Below are 21,404 nucleotides of genomic sequence, written 5' to 3'. Positions count from 1 at the left end.
AAGGGAATAGAATAATCAACAACTCGGACAAAGAAGAAATTTGGCTGGAGGTCAAGAATGAGCCAGCGCTAAGTAACGTTCATAAATATTAGCAATAACACTTAGTAAGGAAATTCCTCTACAATACTCACATTCAGTTTTCCCTTTTTATAGATGAGTACAATCAGAGCTCTACTTATATGGAATTCTATCCTCTGACCAGGCTTTCTTAATTATATAGTATAGCTACTGTAACACTTTTATATCTCCATATTTAAGTATTTCTGATTGAATATCATTCATTCATTCTAGATGAATGATATTCATTTTATTTCAGGTTTTCTATGTCTTTTTCACCTTAAATATTGATATGTATTCCTAATTTTAGTCCTCTGGAATGTTTTCTGTTACAGCGTTCTCACTGTTTCTTACTCCACACATCTAGAATATTTTTATCTTCAGTTTTCATGTCACCTTTATCTGGTTCCTTTTACAGCATTTTTTCCCTCCATTTTTAAGCTTTGTCAATTTGCTATCTTTGTGATATTTATTTCCTATGTTCTTACCAAAATTTTCCTTTTTTTTTTTTTTTTTTTTTTTTTTTTTAATAGCTAGTGTGTTACACAGTTCTCCATCTGATTGCCTCTTTAATTTCGGAATCCACCATGGAGTTCTGATTTTTCTATTCCTGTAGACCTCATCACATGCCTCTTTGGATGAATTATTCAATGTTTTCTTCAGGGTCTGTCAGTGAACTCCTAAAATTCGTTTTCAAACTCTTTCATTTTTCCCCCCTTGAATAATATATGTATTTGAGTCTACAGTTCACCTCTGAAAGCTACTCAATTTTGGTTATTTTTAAAACTTTCCTGCATAATTTTGTTTTGAATATAATGTTCCTGCCATAAACTAAATGGTGATCCCTTCCCATTTCAAATCATTGGTAGACTCATATCCTGCATGAAGATATCACTATCAATAATAACATACTCAATGAGACTTCTAATTTCTTGCATCTTCTCTTTCTCCATACGAATTTGTGCACATATTTATGTTGGAACATGGTGTTAGTCTTGAAAAGAAATCCAACAACCATTATTAGCAATTATGACTTTGGTCTTTTCTCTAAATTGAAAACATTTCTATTTGTCTGGTAATCATTTCCTATTCTGCTGTTCAGATCTCCAGCAAGGATCATTTTCACCCTCCCTCCCTCCACCCTTTATGTCAACTGCATACTCAAATGTGCCAAAAATTCCTATGCTTCTTCCTATAGAACCTTCTCTGGGATCATGCACAAATCTCATTGTCCAATTCCCATTCTGATATTCACCCACATCACCATGCTTGATACTGCCTGCCATTCAAGATCATTCTTGTGTTTAATGTTAAATACAATAGCTACTCATTGGAAGTTTTTTCCCACTTGGTTAGATTATAATAAATTTTCCTTTATCCAAGTGTAAGCAAACAAAGTTTGTACCTGAAGTATCTTCAGGACTGAGGCAACTCGTAAAGGTGGACCAAGCTCTCATCACTCCTTGTCTTAGTATCTCCCATAATGCAAAGCACATCTCCTTGTGGATGCATATAATGCTATGTATTAAGGTCTGGGTAGTGGCCCTTTCCTTAATGCATAGCATTATACATGTCTGCAAGGAGATGTGCTTTGCATTATGGGAGATACTAAGACAAGGAGTGATGAGAGCTTGGTCGATGGTTTTACCACGAGTTGCCTCAGTCCTGAAGATACTTCAGGTACAAACTTTGTTTGCTTATACTTGGATAAAGGATTAAACTAAAAATTTATTATAGTCTAACCAAGTGGGAAAAAATTTCCAACATCTTTCTCTAAATCCAGAGTAATTTAATAATAAGGTGAGACACCTTTTGGCAACTCGTATCGGTAAATATGTCTTCTCCATTGTTTCCACCTTGGTATCAGCACCTCTGGGTCTGACTCCCACTGACAAGACCTTAATAAAGGTTGGAACTGGTCTGGGTAGTGGCCCTTCCCTTAATGCATAGCATTATACATGTCTGCAAGGAGTGCTTTGCATTATGGGTGATACTAAGACAAGGAATGATGAGAGCTTGGTCCACCTTTACAAGTTGCCTCAGTCCTGAAGATACTTCAGGTGCAAACTTTGTTTGCTTACACCTGGATAAAGGATTGAACTAAAAATTTACTATAGCTACTCCTCCTTTCTGCTGACTGCTAGTATCTGAATATAACATCCTGTATTTGCTGTTTAAAAGAATTTCACCTGTTTTTCTCTTCTTTGTTTCAGTAACACCTATTATGTCAATCTGGTACTTATCAAATTCTTCTGCTAGTTCTAATTCGTTTCCATGAATACTTCTTATTTTGATGATGCCAATCTTGAGTTCTGCTGATGTTAATTTAGGGTTTGTTCCAGTAGCTGACTTTACACTGTTCACCTTGGTTCTCTGATGAAAACAGAAGGGTCTTGTTTAACTGAGCAGTGCCCCAGCCAGCATGAAATTTTATCATGTTGCACTATAATTTTACTCTAGTTGAAGCTAATAGGAATATAATTTGGTTGGCTAAATCCTAAATTGCTAGGTTGTCTTTGTTCATTCAGTATCCAGATAGATATCTACTAACAGGGTACACTAAAAGAAGGTAAGGATTAGACAAAGTCAGAGTTGGTTATTTGCTTTCCTTAAAAGGCTAAACATAATAAAACTGTTTCAGATGAGACATGGTTTACTCAGGAGTTTATGAAAACAAGTGCACTTACAGCTTATTTGTGCTAGGTGAAAAAGGATACACAATACCCTTCCAAAAAGATAAACACAATTGCCATCAGATTTATTAATTATGATAAATCAAGCATTTACAACTGAAAGTTCTATAGAATTTCCACTGGAAACATTCCATAAAACTGACCTTATAAATTAAGATGTAATTAAGATGCATAACAGCAAATAACAGAGTATCGTGGCTGCCTAACAAAAACAAGCAGCCATGACGAAATCTGGATGAGAAAAGTCAGTGAAAAATCTTTTCTACACCTGAAGAAGTCTTATATAATTAAGATGATCAACAGTATGTTTTCCTGTCTCCTTAGTTCCTTCCTTCCTTGATACTAGTAGAGAATTTAGAATGGTACATCTGGACATCATTGCTGACCAAGGATTCCCAATTCATGTGACTGATGATACATGCCCAGACAGGGGGGGGGGGGAATTATAAGTATCTGTAAACATCAGAATAAAAGTAGGCATAATTGATGCTTGCTGGTATCTGAAGCAAAAGTCAGTTCAACACAGTTGCAATTGTTTTGTAACTACATTTTCACTTTTGAAGTGAAATTTTGAAGAATTAACTTGTAGTTTTACTTTTCCAGGGTCAAGTTAACTTCATATCAGGTTGTAAAAAACTGTTGGATGAGTGGAGGGATTTACTGTATTGCAGGAAAGTCTCAAACGTCTGTTTTTCTTGGTACCTCTCAGGTTTGTAAATGGGACAATGGGCATGTACTATGCAGTATGAATGATTTACCTGATATTTTCTTATTCCATCTTTAGCAACATTATATATATAGGTTGTCACCATATTAATCTTTTACTACTTGCTTATTTATTAGTTTTCTTTTTTACACTTGGAGAAGTCTTATGTAATTAAGATGCAATGTGTACATCAATAAAGTGCAATTCTGATATATTTATCCATATGTATATATGGATAAATATATCAAATATATCTAATGCTTCTGTATATAGCCAGCCTACATCCAGAAGCAATACAGAACTGGATAAAATGTTACAGAAAATTGCAAAGGGTGTCAACAGGTTAGTATTTCTACAGTGAAGTAAAATTTATAGATTTATTCCTAAATTCGTTAATTTTAAAGAGAAGTTTTATATGCCCAGAACTTCTAGACAAAGCAAAAATAGCACTACTTAACAAATGCAGTGGCAATAGAAAATGATGCCTTGATATACTAAAAGACGGAAAACAATATCTGGTTAATGAACTTGAAAGCAAATTGGATGCAACTTTATGGCTAAATGCTACTTTCATTCTCAGATAAATAGATAGAATTTATGCATGGAACAAAATCAGACTGATTATAAAGTTTAATAGCTGAATAAAAATGTTAAAACCTCATAATCAGCTTTAAACAGAAAAAAAAAAAAAGTTGTCAATGAGTCAAAATATGTTTTGTCTACAGCAGAGTAAGTTCTTAGCAAAGCCCTCAACTTTGCAGTCTGTCCAAGAATAAGTCTCAAAATAACTACTATTAATGAAAACTGATGCTATAAGAGGACTCATTAGCTTTGTTTGAATCATCACTTGCAGTAAATTATGCAAAATCTCTGAAGGACAATCTTACACCTCTGAAATGGGCAGTTGTAAAAAAGTTTAAAAATCAATATGAAAATACTAATCTACCAGCAGATAAAGATAATGCTATTGTCATTTTCAACACAGAAGCGTATGAAAAGAAAATCAGACTACTCCTTAACACGAACTCATAGACTGGACCACGATCCTACTAGAGAGCTTTAAAATCCCACCAAAAATCTTCCGAAAACAACCTAAGTTTAAGAACCAGCTCTTAGATCAACCCAACATCACAACCTCAAGTTCACAAGGAAAGCATACCTTTCTTTGTAATAGTTGAAGGCAGAAAGATTCTCTTACAAATCTTCTTGTTAAACATCTGGCCAAACTACTAAAAGGTCAGGCAGGACAATCAATGTCTTTCATTAAAAATTCTGAACAGTCTGTTGTCTCTACCACCAGCAACAACATTCTTGACAAAAAAAAAAAAAAAAAAAAAAAAGACATTTTAGCTAGATTCAATACAGTCAATCTGTTTACCAACATCCCAAATGAGGAGTCTCTAATGACAGACTCTTCACAATGATTCCAAATAGAAACAAAACTCAGGATTAGTCATGGGCAATTCTCTTTTACAGGTTTCAATGAATTTTTACATGGAAACATTAAAAAAAAAAAAGTCCTGGAGGAATACCATCTCAAACCTAAATTATGGAAAGGCATGTTGATGACATTCTCTCTAATCTGGAGCAAATGACAACCTTCACTTTTGAATTTCCTTGACCACATCAACAACTAACATCCTAAGATAAATTTTACCTATGAGTTAGAATCCAATGCTCCACTTCTATTTTTAGATCTAAGACTAACTAAGGAATCAGGTAAATTAAAAGTTTCTATCTTTTGAAAATCAACATATACTCACAGATATTGGCATGCATCTTCCATCATTACAGACCTCAAAATATCACTGCAAAACAATTACCTATATTCAACTCAGCTGACACTGTATTATAAAATGTGAGCAAGTTACTGAGGCATGACCTATCTTTCACAAAACCATGCTGCCCCCTATACAGTATTCCATTTACCCATCCCTGCATTTTGCTCTTCACCAACTTCTTTCTCTAGTACTTTCACAACAACTCCTGATATGCTGATCAGTCAGTAATTTGCAATATCAGTCTTGGAGCCTCCCTTTATGCAATGGAACTATTTCCCCCTTTTTCCATCCCCTCAAGACTAACCCAGAGCTGAGACTTAGATTAAACAATATGGTCAAATGCACTGATGATTCCCTCACGGCTTCACGTAAAACTCGAGGTGGTATACCAACCAATCTCACAGTTGTATTCACATTAAGGCTCTGTAATATTTATGCACCACCATTTCATGTACCTCAGTTTCCGTATAAGCATTTGTCTCTCTCATTCCTGCAATATCACCACCTGGATGATATACTCTTGCAAAGTGTTCACTTCGTAATTCTACTATTTTGACTGATTCAATTACCTCCCATCCAATGGCATTCATTAAAATCATTCTGCCGTATACATTATTTCTTTTACTTGCAACATATCGAAAGAAATATTTGGGATTCTCTTTAACCTGCATTGTTAACTTCCTTTCATAATCTGCTTTTGCCTTTCTTACGATATTAGTTACCCTTCTGGCTTGTGCCTTGTACTGCTCACATGTCACCTTTCAACTCAAATTCCCTCCACAATTGTTTCTTTTTTTGCATGATGATATTTATCCATTTACTTGATTTACCCTGCTGATTCTAGGTATACAGTCTGCCATTACCTCCTTGAAACACTCTTTTACCACTTCCCATGCACTATCAACATCCAGTCTTTGCAGTTTTACATGCCATGACACTGATCCAAGTAACTTCCTAAGCTTGTCACATATATCCCATCTTAACTGAAAATTCTACACATTAACATATATCCCATCTTAACTGAAAATTCTACACATTAAGCCACCACCCAGGTTAAGACCATATGATCACTCTCACCAATCAGTGGGTATGTGGTCATATTTGTTATAGGCAAATTCTCAGATGCAATTGCTAGATCCAGCACTCTCAAACTCCTAGTATATTTCATCACATGCTGTCTCAGATAATTATCCCATGGTAATGGCATAAATTTCATTTCCTTCCTCCCATGTGTCCTCTCCTCCTTCTTTAAATCTATGTTCCCATAGTTGAAATCATCCAAAATTCTGCAGTTGAACTTCTACTCTCTTTGGTTACAGTACATTGGCTATCATCAATAAGACTCCCCCCCATTCTTTTCTCTCTATCCTCCCTGAACATACTATTTCCTTCACATTCTATCTCACTAACTATATTATCTTCTGTTACCCATGTGCCACTAATGCCAATAACCTCTGGCCAAGATGAGCCAACCAATGCCAAAAACTCCTCCTGCTTGTTCCGAATGTTCCTAGCATTAGTGTACATAAAGTGGAAAATCCCCTTAGGTATATTATACACATTCTTATACTCAGCTGCCTCACTGATGTCTGTATATCCACTCAACAGCCCCCCCCCCCCAAAAGATCTAATTTCCTTGATTCTGCATATCCACTTTCACTTCATTCAACAACACATTTTCCAGTCTCTGAACACCAAATCCATTCATATGCAAACACTCTTCTCAGCTCTACTCTATCATACCGCAGCAACAGACTCTCTATCTTAACTCTCTCACTATTTTCTTTTGCTACATCCAGTAATTTTTTCATATCCTCTCTCATGCCATACTTTTCTCCTTTTAAATCATTCATTCCAGCCACTACAATCATTTCTTTTGCCCTACTCTTTTGTGCTCTAATAGCCTCACTGACATCATTAATTTTCACACCTGGAAAGCACAATTTTGTCAATCTCTTGTTGATCACACCTTTCATGATTGAATCACCATACAACACTTGCTCCTTGATTTTTCTATCTCTCTCTCTCTTTTGGTCAAGCCCTCATTTCCCTTATCTCGCACTTTTTCCCCGTTATCAGCTGACTCACTTACCAGACATTTCTACATTCGCTCCAGCTCTAACTTTGCCCGGTATATCACTCTGTGCAACCGAGCTATTTCCCTCATTGCAGCCAACTCTTCATTCTTTACATAAGTCATACTATTCTTTTGTTCAACACATTTACTCTCTCCCTCTCAAATGTGTCACATTTAATCTCAATCCTATTTGGCATTACATCACACTTTCAATTATTCTGAGTTCCATCCACTACTTCAATCTCATGACCTGAGACACACTTTTGATCCTTGCTCTCATAGCCTTTTCAGCACATTTTCCCACCACTATCGCTTTCAAACCACTACTGCTTTGCATGGTAAGTGCAAAGCCTTTTGCACTTATCATGCAAAAGACTAAATTAACAATATTTAAAAGAAAACTTTTAACTTAAACTAATTAACTCCACAATATAGTCTAACACAATTTTTTAACTGATAACGCTATATTTTTAAAGCTAAACAACTTAGCTTTGGAGCTAAATTGTTTTATATGCCACCTGGCATCAAATATACATGAGTATGTGTGTGTGTGTGTGTGTGTATTCAACTGGGAAATGAGGATCATTTGTTTTTATTTTTGCGTTTTCATATGGTTAGGTGAAGTATTATTACAGATATTTTTAATCTTTCTTCATTCTGCAATTTGACCATAGCACCAAATATTTAGCAAAGTATACTAAATTAAATTTTATAAACAAATGTTTTGAACAAAAAAAAAAAAAAAAAAAAAAATATATATATATATATGTGCATGCACGCACACACACACACGACTAACATTTTTTTTTATCAACTTTTAATTAGAATATTTTTTACCCCCAAAACATTTGTTTATAAAGTTTAATTTAGTATGCTTCAGCAAAGGTTTTCGGTGCTTTGGCCAAATTTCAAACTGAATATTCAGTATTTGGTGCTTTAGCAAAGTCATGGTTCAGCACATTCCTAGTTAAAGTATTGGAGAAATTGGTAAAAGATTAGGGGTAACATGGTTTTATGAAGGAAAATGCTTGCATCAGTAATATGCTTACTTTTTATAATAAAGTGACAATGGAGTTGGATAAGGCTACTCAGTGATACTGCTGAACAGATATCAAAGAGTGGCTTATGGAGGAGTTGAGTCCCTGAGAAAGCAGGTGACTAGTACCACTAATACTAAGTTCTGTGTACCACAGGGCTCAGTACTTGGTTCTCTGTTGTTTAATTCATACATCAATGATATAGGAAATGATTTGAGAGAAAATATTCAGTTGTTGCTGATGATGCAAAACTGGGAAAAAGAGATCATAATCCATGCACTATATTAATGGAAGTGAATTGCAGGAAACTAATGAGTTGGATTTGGGGGGAGGGCGATTGTGAACAGGTAGTTGGAGTTTGCGAGTCCCTTGTTTTTCTTGTTTAAAAATCTTGTAGAACTAGAAAATACCACAGTGGAATATATACATGCTACTATAATTGCTACTTTAAATTCATATGGATTTTATGATAACTATATCAAAATTCATTTCTTTGCATTTTGTTCTGATGGAGCTAGTGTAATGTTAGGAAACAAATCAGGTGTTGCAATGAAACTTCTACAAAAATTTACCAGCGTTGTGATTTGGCATTGTGCTCATCGTTTACACATAGCATTAGACGATTCAATAAAAAACATTAAAGAAATAAATCATTTTGAAATATTTATAGATAAATTATATGCTTTTTATCATCAATCACCAAAAAATCAACAAAAATTAAATACGATTGCAAAAGACCTTGGTATCAAAATTTTAAAGATCGACCGTGTGTTTGGACAAGGATGGGCAGCTTGCAGTTTATGAATGGCTCTTGCTTTGTGGAGAAATTACCCAGCTTTATGCAAGCATTTTGCATCAAACGATAAATATAAGGGCTTTTTAAACCAACTTCTCAATTTGGAAGTTTATTTTTCACCTGGTTAGACTATAATAAATTTAGCTAAATCCTTTATCCAAGTGTGAGCAAACAAAGTTTGCACCTGAAAGTATTATCTTCAGGACTAGGGTAAGGTGGTACAACACTGGGAAACTCACAGCAAAGGTGGAGCAAGATAACATCACTCCTATCTCAGTATCTCCCATAATGCAAAACACATCTCCTTGCGGATATGTATAATGTTATGCATTAAAGGAAGGGCCACTACACAGACTAGTTTTGAACTTTATTGAGGTATCTTCAGTGGGAGCCAGGCCCAGAAGTAGAGATACCAGGCAGAAGCAATGGCGAGGTCATCTTTACCTATAGGAGTTGCCAAAAGGTGTGCCACCTTTTTATTAAATTACTCTGGATTTAGAGAAAGATGTTGAAAGTTTATTTTTCACTTGGTTAGACTGTAATAAATTTAGTTTAATCATTTATCCAAGTGTGAGCAAAGTTTGCGCTTGAAAATATCTTCAGGAATGGGATAAGGTAGTACAACACCGGGCAACTCGTAGCAAAAGTGGACCAAGCTAACATCACTCGTATCTCAGTATCTCCCATAATGCAAAACACATCTTCTTGCAGATATGTATAATGTTATGCATTAAGGGAAGGGCCACTACCCAGACTAGTTTTGACCTTTATTGAGTTCTCTTCAGTGGCCCGGTGTTGTACTACCTTACCCGAGATAACTTATAAAATTTTAATGAATACCTGATGAATAATAATTCATCAGGTATTCATTAAAGGAAGAGAATAGTAATAAACATTGAAGTATCTAAAAAACTGGGAATTACAGGTAAAAATTGCAACACATAATTGAAATAAAAAACATTGTATTTTTTAAGTTGTTCTAACTGGTGCACTATTGTTTATTGCATGTGTGCGTGCAGGCTCTCATGGACGCCAATATTGAATAACTGCAGTATGGCTATCTGGGATGTTATAACTTAAATTACTGTTTAAGTGTTCAGGATTCAGGATGATTTCCCTGGATTCTACAATTTTTCTTTCGAAAACTCATCACCACAGCGAAAAATATTTTCTGAGTGACTTTGGAGATCATCATTAGTATTGTTTGAAAAAAGAGCATGACTGGACAACGCAGTTGCACGTGATCTTTTATAGGAGATGTCTCTCTTATGCTCCTCCTCTATACGTTGTTCAATAGATTTGTTGGTTAACCAACAAAATTTCTGTAGCGTAGAGTAATCCCTGATATTTAAAACATCAAGGGGGAAATCCTCAAAATTCAAGTTTAAGTACATATGTACCATACTAGAAAATGATAATTATAATGGAAATACTCTTTTTAACAGAACTGAATTCAAACAGAAATTTTAAAAATAAGCACCACTTGAACAGTGTTAAATCAAAATATACAGTGTAAAAATAGAACTGCTTTTGTTTTCTAAACTGTGCTATTTTGAAATCATGTAAAAAGAGAATTAACTGTGTGTGTGTGTGTGTGTATATATATATATATATAGAGAGAGAGAGAGAGAGAATAATTTGAAAAGAAAAATAGTGCATTTTTATTACTTGTCACATATTCAAAGAGAAAACTTTCAACATTTCTGCTTCAAAAAATACAACAAATACAAATTAATGAATGACTCCCTTTCATATCTTTTGTGATATTTTATATTAAAAAGTATTACCTTTTCAGCAGAATGATCACTTCCTGATTCTCTCTTGCTCACCTGAAAGGAAAATTTCAAAACACAATTAATACAAAAATCCAAATGAAGTACTTACAACAAATTTAATACTTAAACTCGCATTTATGAAATGATGGCAGAAGTTTACAATGAAGAACATCATTGCCTTCTCACCTCTTGTGCTTCACATATCATGACAATTTCCAATATATGCATTATGATCAGGTGAAAATAAACTTCTATTCTCATGAATCTTTCCAATATACTTGTTTAATGTCTAATTACTTTTAACAAAACAGCACCCTCTTAATGCGCAATCCTTCTAACATAACGAAAACACCACATTAATGTTAACATTAGCATGATGTTTTCATGTTAATGATTTAACACTACAAGAACAAATATATTTAAATTAATTTCTTATATTTCACTGTATTTCAAGAGTATCCTCAGAACACAAAAAGCAATCGTCCCAGAATACAAGGTGCTAACAATGATGTAATTCAACTTATAAAAGAAATATCATAGCATCCAACCAGGAATATATTTAAAGCAATCTACAGCCTGAAGATTTTTTTTTTTTTTTTTGCAATAATCCCTAGTGCAAAAAATAGGTCATCAATCAATCTAATTGCTCTCTTCTGTATAGCCAATTATTTTAAGGGAGCTCTTAGGGGCACCACCCTAGATGTGAGAACAGTATTAAATGAGATGGATTTGTATAGGGCTAACAACTGTTAAGAGTAAAGTAACATCTTGAGCAAAAAAAAAATCCCACTTTTTTTTTGGATGCAGAGGAAACAACAGTTAAAGAGCTTATGACTGGAGAGGTTTGATGATGGAGTAATCCCAAGAGAGATCTTTTCTTGGGATTACTAGATGATTTGGGTATTTTCCAGAATAAGACTGGAAGAAAACACTTCTTTTTTTGTGAGAGATAAGGCAAGCCTGTGTTTTGCTAGCAATGAAACTGACAGTGTTATTCAAACTTCATTGAAGAATGGTTTGGAGATAACAATTTAGGGTAGTAGAATTTTTGTTCTGGAGGTTATGGTGATTTGTGTAGTACAAGGTTTATTAAATGAGGAGTGGGGGATGCTATCATTAGCAAAGATGTGTATTGTATTGAACTGACAGTCATTGGAGAAGGTCAGTTATGTAATGAAGTAAGAGGACAGATGAGAGAACAGAGCCATGTGGAACCCCAGCATTAATTGCATCATTAGAAGATAAGGAACCCTCAACCATTTAATTTGAAGTTCAATTAAAAGTTGTGATGTTTGTGTCAGTAACAACATATTGTGTCTGAAAGATTCTTTATCTCCATAAAGTGCAAAACTATTCTGATTCAGAATTTGATTATTAAACTAAATTCTGAATTTTAATGGTATAATATGAACATATTGTGTTCGTTTCTTGGATTTTAGGTATTTATATTTATGCTAAATAACATTTCAAAATTTAAAGATTAATTCTACGTTTTCATTTTTACGATGTCATACTCTTAGTTCTTTCTCATATCTCCAATTATTATTTACGTTTGTAGTTTTTCAAGTCGTTTTGTATTCTTTGTCTGGTTCCCACCAATCCTTTGGGTTCTTGAATCAATGTATGATTGCATGACATTTTGTTTGTTATTTCATGCGATGTTCTTTGTTCTACTTCTAGCCATTTCCTTTGTTTATGTATGGTTCCTGCCAGTTTTATTTTTTTTATTAATGATAATGGGAATGACTTGGGTAGGAATATCCAGATATTTGGTGATGATGCTAAACTGAGAAGAGGAATAATTAACAAACATTATGTAGAGAGAATACTAGAAGGATAATGGCTGTTAGTTCAGCATATCAAAGTGCAAAGTTATGCTCTCTGAGATGAAAAAAAGTACAAGCAGTGTATTACATAGAAGCAACTGCACTGCAAGGAACTGATGAGGCTAAGGATTTAGGAGTAATACTGGATAGAGAGTTGAAGTTCAGAGGATATATATATATATATATATATATATATATATATATATATATATTGCAAAGATGGAGAAATAGCTAAAGGATCACTCAGATGTTAAGAAACATGCTGACAAGCAGGAAATAAAGAGGTTATTGTTTCTCTTTATAAAGGCTTGATATGATTCTGGAAAATTGTGGTTAGCAAGGGCATAATTAGTAGATTTTTTTCTATGTGAAGAATAGTAAATGAGTGAAATGTGTTTCTAGAAGTGGTTGTGATTGTCTTTTCCAAGAGAAGTATTTAAGGAGAAGTATCTGAATGACAGTTAGCATAGTTGCCTTCCATAATGAATCTTCAGACTACATGGAGATGCCAATGTAATAATAATAAATAATATGATTAGAAATATAAGAGGGAGTAGGGGATAAAAACAGAAGTGCATATTGCGAGTGTGCTGGACTGTTCCTTAACCCGCTACTCTGTTCTCACTGTTATGACAGCAGAACAATGGGATAAGAAATACTGTACTATGATGTGTTAGATTGTTCCTAATCTCACCATTCTCCATCTATTATTCCATTTCTCAGTTTACTGTGACTTTCTCAGCACAACGCGGAAAGAAGGATAGTAGCCAAAATTGGGAACCAAATATTTAACATTCTTGTTAGCATTCTGGTGATGATTCTCAATTCAATACCTGCCAAGAAGTCTGAAGTTGTGTATTTTTACAATGCATTGCTACCAGGTATTCTGTTTATGAATACCAAGGGACGACATAACTGTTTGTAGGGAGTTTAACATCTAGGAAATGATGTGCAGCATTATACCTGAATAAGTTGGAGATAATGTGTGAACAAGTCCATTTCTAAGAAGTTGTTTTCTAGTTATTAACTACTTTGTTGCTCTATTATTTGGATGGAACCTGTAAGCTACTGTTTTACACCTAATTAATGGAAACACAGTCAATCCATGATTTATGACAGGGTTCTGTACCAGTCCAGTCATTAGAAGAAAATGTCATAAGTCGGAAATCATATATTAACCATATGTTGACAATTAACATGCCTGAATGCTAAAATGTGTAGGCTGTTTGTTATATTTTTAGTGTATTTATAATGAATTAATACAACATACAAATTATAATAAAATTACTGCATATAGTGCTGAAATAAATAATGAAATGTGAATTTACAGTGTGCCTGTGCACTTATGAATAACATAATCAAGTGGAAACACATGGAGCAAGAATTAATTCTTCAAAGCAGTTGCCTTAGTAATCAAATTATTCATTGGAGGAGGTAAGGGAGGCTAGAGTCATCAATAACAAATTCCAGGGAACTGCAACACAGTATTCTGAGGAGGTTCACCAGATGCACAACTTGTGGAAGATTTAGCTCATTGAGGAAGGGGGGGAGGTGAGGTGAGAGCAGGAATGAACCTCTTTAAAAGTTTGTACATTACATCCAACTTAGTTTGCACAGTTTGCATTTTCTTTTCTGCATATATTTTTCTATATAGCAAGCTTGATGCAGCTTATGCATCAAGCTGTCTACTTTCCTAAATATCTTAATGTTGAGATTCATTTCATAAAATAATTCAAGTGCACTTCAATTGTTTGAGGAAATGAATGGCTCTGCAAATTTTTTCACTGTACAATTTTTTTTTTTGGTACTTGGTTTCTTCTTCTATAACTCACTGTGCTTCTAACATTATAAGGTTTTCATGGTGAAATCTATGGAAGAAAAGCTCTCCTATAAGGTTTTGAAGGGAGAGCTTTTCTTCCACAAATTCCGCCAAATTGTCAACCTCTAACTCTTAAGCTAGCAGCACTATCTTGTCACCCACCCTCTTGTAAGGCTTTGCCTTTGTTCGAATCCTGTGAATATATTGAATATACATTTCCATCTACTTCTAAATACCATTCATATATAACTCTGCTGTCTTCTCCCTCCATGCCACATTCACATTCTTTGTATAATATATATTACATACCTTCTAAAAGTTTTCTGAGGGTTTTTCTCACCCCCATATAAGCAAAAGCCTGAGCAAGAGAATTTCTTAAATAGCATGTCTTGATGACAGCAATAACTGGTGGATGGGCTACAGGAGTGGAGTGGTATTTAGTGAATGTTTTAATGAAATGGGCATTGCAAGTATGAGGGATTATAAGTTGAAGCCTAACTGTATATGAAAATATCTTCAATGTCATTATTTCTTCATTGATTAGACAGTCTTTATCTGTGTAGTGATGGCTATGTCATCTCTACTACAGTCAAGAATTAACATTAAGCAGGAATTACTGTTTGCACATGTCTGGACAATATGCATGAAGAGAAAAGCATAAAACAATTATGTACATATAATGCAAAAGAATGGATCAAATTAACTTACATTTTGTGACCTTTCCATAATGTCAGTTGTAAAGAGTTCTCCCATTACAGCATTTATCTAAAATAAAAAAAACTTAGGTAACAAAATGAAAAATATATTAAAATAACATGACACCATAATCCTAAGGATATATTTACAATCTCTTAAACACAAATACCTGTTCTAAAACTTGTTTAAGATGCACATGAGCATCAAAGGGAGTTAACTTCCTCTCAAGAATGAGACGATCTATTTTATTCAATACTAGTACAGGCTGAATGTTTTCCATCCATGCTTGCCGAAGAGCTACTTTTGTCTATTAAACAAAAATGTAAGGGCTGTAAATGTAGATAAAATGCACAGCAAATACATAGCATACAATACTAATAAAATATAGAAGAAAATTATAATGAAAACCATGTTTAATAGCATATTAAACACATGTATTTCTATAAATTTTACTGTGAACAGCTTGATTAATATAGTAAGGAAAAAATTATCCATCTATGGAGCAGTTTCAGATTTAAAAGTTTCAAGTAAAAATATTATGTACAGACCCATCAAAAAACGAACTCTAAGGTTTCAGACTTGAATAAACCCTTAAATATAAAAACAACACGATTTCTATTACAAGGAAATGTGTAAAAATTTAAAATTCAACATAATCCCTTAAAAGCTCTTGATGTGAGCTCTACTGGTATATCTGAACAAACATTCAAGCAGTACTCTATCTATTTAGTGTGATTTATTACAGGTGAAGACAAACTCCCCCCCCCCCACACACACACTTAGATGTCTAAGTAATTTTTCAGCATATATCTGTGTGTGTGTGTATATATATATATATATCTATTGGATTCATTCACATGCCATCCTCTAATGCTTTTATGTTAATCACAAAGAAGGGGAAGGTATTTTTTGAATGATTTTCAAATAAACAATCTTTGGATAATGCATTTATTTCATAATTTGTTGGCTGCTGATTTAATAAATTGATAACCCATATGCCTACCTTTCTGTATAAGGACCACATTATGCGAGGAGTAAAAAATTATATTTATTGCAAATTCTACTAGCTTTTAGTTGATAGACTCACTTCATCAGGAGATTATATTTTGCACAAGAAGTATTCTCTCATTTCACTAGAAATGAGAGAATACAATGGATTAAAAAATTATTTAAATAAAACAATGCATAAGTGAAGAAAAGGAGAACTAGCCGATACTGTCACATTCTTTAATAAAGTGCACACCATATTCCAGGTCTGCAGATGTCCGATTTTTGATGAATGAAGACCAAACTTGGTACAGCATTAAGTCCTGGTTTTTATTGCACAGTAGGAGTGTGAAGCATCTAAGAGGCCTTCCTGAATTTTTTTTTTTTTTTAAGAAAACAGTTACATTCAGTATAAGGCATTTCTGTTTTCTGACAGAGTACTGGGTTGTTGACATTGGTTGTGTGAAAGGCCAATCCACACTGGTGTTGCTGTTTCTTTCAACATCTATGACATATGGATCTCTCTGGAATCCTCCTTGTCAGCACAGCAAATGCCACTAGAGTAGTGAATTGTTAGATCCCTCCCAGTTTAGATGTGGAGAGAAGTTCAAAGAAGCAATTATGTTGGTGACATTACAAATACAGTGAAGATTATTGCACCTTTGAATTCTTAAATGTCAGCTGACATTTTAGGTGAGGTTTCTAAAACTCTGATTATATTGAGTCCATACCCATTAAGGGATACGGTAGTATGCTTGAGGTAACAAAGTTCTTTGTTTTGTTTATCAAAAGTGCTAGAGATATTCTGTCTCTCAGTATATTTTAATCATACCTATCTTCTGTAAGGAGTGAGAGATGAGAAGAAGCATGCAAGAATCTACAAGTAGTGACAGGATTTCTGTACAATGAGAAATTAGTTTTTTTTTTTTTTTAGATACTTTTAGGAGAATATCCACGTCCACAAAAGATAACCCTCTGGAGTTCTGAAGTTCAAACAAGAATTTTGTAATGGGATGTAGGCCATTAAAATATTTTTTGAAATGTTCCAAATCCTCATATATTCTTATTCAAATGATAAAAATGTCACTGACACAGCCAGGCTAATTTTTTTAAAAGGTTTTCTTCCACAAATAAGTTTGCTAAAGCTGGTGATAGAAGTGAGCACACTGCGAGGCTTCATGTTTGCTCTCAGTAAGTATCCTGGAGCATTAAAAAATAATAATAATAAAAAAATCCATGCAATGTCTAAACAGAAGAAGTGTTTCAGAGGAAAAAGTTTCAAAGAAGATCCAATGTTCCATCTTTGGGGATATATGTCAAAAGGCTGATAAATCTAGGCTTGCTAGAATATCCAATGGTTCTAATACTAAATCTTCCATTTCTTTCAATAAAGTTAAACTGTTTTTTTTTAAGTGCAATTCTGTTTTTTTAATGTGTGGTATTACCAGTTGAGAGAGAGATTTTACCAGATTGGAGAGTCTCTGGCATCTAAGATGAGTTGTAAATGTACTTCTCATATACGCAAATTTTTGAGGCTCCATAAATTCTAGAAACCAAAGGATGTTTTTGAAAGAAGAAATTTTTTTTAAAATTATTTCTTCCAGCCAGATCTTTCGTTTCTTTTCATCTAGTCAACTATTTTATGTGTATCACATGTGGGATGCGAATCGAGAGTGGAGTAGGTGTTATTATCAGTAGGCTATTCATTTTTGTTGTGTATTTTTCAGAGTCCATGACAACTGATGCATTTCCTTTATCTATTTAGATTATTACAATGTTATGTCATTTTTTAAGAGCTGCCACTGCTATTTTTGGGATATTCCTTGCTAGTAGTTTAGTCTTTGTATCAAACATAACAGTTTCATAATAAACATTTAAAGAAGCTTCTGAAATGCTACACCTCTAATCTTTGCAATAAAAACTATGGCTTAATATTACACCAGGTTTTGTCTTCATTTATTAAAAATCTGACATTACAGGATATGGGATATGATAATCATAATGTTAAAGAATGTGATAGCATCAAACAGTTCTCCTTTCCTACATGTGCATACACTGTTTAGTTTATGTAATTTTTTAAATCCGTTGTATTCTTTCAGTTCCCAATATTTTGTTTTCATTCTCTAGTTTTGAAATCTTTTGCACAACATTTTTAATCTCTTGACGAAATGAGCTTATCAATTCATGGAACTAGTAGAATTGACACTAAATATAGTTTTTTCCTCGTCGCATAACATGTGAAAGTTTGACATGAATTTCAAAATCACAGAAATTTCAAATTTAGACTGATAACCTGTTTATTAGTAACGCCTTAATTTAAGCAATAATCATTCATAATAGGTTCAAATTCATTTGATCCTATTATGTATAATTAGATGATTCTTCTGGGTTTGAGGCAACACATCATTTATCCGTGCAGTTAGCCTAGTGGCCGTGCGCTTCGCAACCATGTCTACTATCCACTCCCATCACCAGCCGGTCTTGGGAGTGGATAGTAGGGTTTTTCCCCCAGTTTATCCTGGGGTTTTTCATCCTGCAAAGCAGGCAAACCGGCCTTGAGAACTCAACACTACAAGACAGGGGATACACCGGGGTGTAGGCTGCCCACCTTATCCTGTGAACGGTTTGAGGTCTGATGATTAATAAACCCTCGACACCACAAGATAAAAGAGGGTATAATGAAGATGAGATGATTCTTCTGGATGTAGCATAAATTATGTATGCATTTGTAAAATACATAACACACCTCAAACTTTATTTTATTTTGAATTTTATTTTTAAGAAATCCAAGAAAATCTTTGTCAATCCGTGTATCTTGTCATTGGAAATCATCTATTAAAAAAAAGTTTTATGCGAGTATATACATAAAGAACACTTGGGTTTGAGGCACCACATCATGAGTGGTTAGGGCAGTTGGTGTTTTTGCACATTTATGATTTTTATCTGTTTTTGGTGCATTTCTTCCTTAGAAAATTAGTGTTTTAGAGTATATTAGAGTATATTTTCATGTTGTTTTGCTCTGACCATTATGGTTTGAAATCACTCGAAATATAAAACATTTAAGAAAACCTCCTTTTATAATATAGTTTGGTGTTATAATACCATTAAAATGAAGTTTTGTATATACATATATTGGAATCTGTATGCCTAAATCATCCTGATTAAAATGTTTCTTCACTGAAAAAAATCCTTAATATTAACTTAAATGCCTTAATGGTAAAATGTTGTGATTTTAACCTAGAAAAGCCAAGCTATTTTTGATGATGAAGCTGCCCCTATATCTGACTTAGACCAAAAATAAGATTTAAATTAAATGAGATTTATTATATTTAAGTAGGATTATTAATTTGACAGACCTGTGAATGTATTTTTCAAAGGCAAGGATGACATAATACTTGGTACAGGATTTGAATGAGCTGAAGAACCAATAGGTGGTAGAGAAATATTTATCAAATAGCCAAAACACACACACCACACACACAATATGAATTTAAAATTTTAAATTCATACCTTGCTTACTTCTTTTTTTTTTTTCAGTTGTTGATAAATAATTCAAAGCTCAGCACCTGGTTCTTCATCTTCAACACTTCTTGAAATGATATACCATCTCAGCTCAATCTAGTCCTGTAACAAATACTATGTCATCTGTATCTTAAAAACATACAGATATGTCAAATTAATAATTCTTCTTTAATATAATAAATGGGGTGCTTAAGGGTCAAAGCTGTATAACTGAGAGGAGACCTCCACATAGCCTTTAAAGAAATGCCGAGAACCGACCAGGGCTTCTGACCTAATTTCCAATCCTCACTTCTCATGGTGCACCCTGTTGGGTATCTACTTTGATACTGAACGAACGAGGATGGGCTGGCAATTTGGGATTTAGCCGACCAAATTGTATTCTTATTTGTTAAACCAAAATAAAAAATGATGGTACAACATGACAAAATTTCATGCCGGATGGGGCGTCGCCCGGTTAAACAAGGCCCTCGTTGTTTTTTCACCAGGGAACCAGGGAGAACAGTGAAAAGTCAGCTACTGGAACAAATCTGAAAACAAACCCCAACTCAACATCACCAGAGTTAAAGATTGGTACTATCAACGTAAGAAGCCTGAATGGCAAAGAAATGGAGCTAGCCAAAGAATTAGATAAGTACCAGATCGACATAATAGGGGTGACTGAAACAAAAAAGACCAAAACTGGTGAGATCTTTCTGAGCAATAAATACGATATGTTATATTCAGGCAATGACAATCAAGGAAAAGAAGGAGTAGCCATAGTATTCAACACAAAATACGAGGCTAATCTTCTTGAATGGCAGTCAGTCTCAAGTAGAGTCATGTGGGCAAATATGAGAATGGGGAACTGGACAATGAGACTTATTTGTGCCTATAGTCCCACAGAAGGTTCTACTAAGGTAGAAGTGGAGGAATTTTTTGACGCTTTAGAAAAAGCAGCTGACACAATGAAAAAGGAAAAGTTGGTCCTTGTTGGGGATCTAAATAGCAGAGTAGGAAATGATTGTAAGACATACAAAAATATTTTGGGAAAATTTGGAGAAAAGAGCAAAGCTAATAATAATGGCAAATATCTGTTGGATTTCTGCTCAGGACATGGACTGGTTATTACTAACACCATGTTCCAACATAAAAATGTGCACAAATTCACATGGAGAGAAGAGGCTAGGAATAAGAAAAGTCTCATTGACTATGTTATTGTTGATAGTGATGTTTTCTCCCTGGTGCAGGACACCAGAGTGTACAGAGGATTTGAAATTGGAAGTGATCACTATTTAGTCTTGAGCAGGATAAAATTGAATTTCTTATTGAAAAGAATAACATGTAAGAAAGTTTTAAAGCGAATAAAAGTTGAGCAGCTCTCAGATGTGAACTGTAGACTAAAATACACAAAGATTATTGAAAAGAAAATGAAAGAGTTTGAGAACAGGAATCAAACCTTGGAGATTCAGTGGCAAACTCTGAAGAAAACATTGATTGATTTTGCCAGAGAGGCATATCGTGAGGTTGCGTGCAAGGATAAAAAAATCAGAACTCCCTGGTGGACACAGGAAGTTAAAGAGGCAGTGAAGGAAAAGAAGAAAGCATATCAAAAGTTCCTGGCAAATAAGTCAGCTTTTACTCTTACAGAATACA

General features: G+C 34.1%; 1 protein-coding gene across 1 annotated transcript in view; it reads right to left on the bottom strand.

Annotated features, from left to right (window-relative positions):
• Positions 1-21,404, bottom strand: part of LOC150098172 (elongation factor-like GTPase 1) — a 451,514-nt gene that overhangs the window by 323,713 nt on the left and 106,397 nt on the right. The window contains exons 6-8 of the mRNA XM_090406579.1: positions 15,433-15,570; positions 15,276-15,332; positions 10,935-10,976 (exon numbers count right to left, since the gene is read on the bottom strand). Coding sequence (XP_090262705.1) covers positions 10,935-10,976; positions 15,276-15,332; positions 15,433-15,570 — 237 coding nt within the window. The remainder of the gene's footprint in view (positions 1-10,934; positions 10,977-15,275; positions 15,333-15,432; positions 15,571-21,404) is intronic.

This window comes from Typopeltis vanoorti, chromosome 16, assembly GCF_054136105.1.
Source record: "Typopeltis vanoorti isolate ZY-2024b chromosome 16, IOZ_Tvanoo_1.0, whole genome shotgun sequence".
NCBI classification, from domain to species: Eukaryota; Metazoa; Arthropoda; class Arachnida; order Uropygi; family Thelyphonidae; genus Typopeltis; species Typopeltis vanoorti.
Note: the sequence above shows the minus strand (reverse complement) of the source record. Positions and strands in the feature narration are given on the sequence as shown.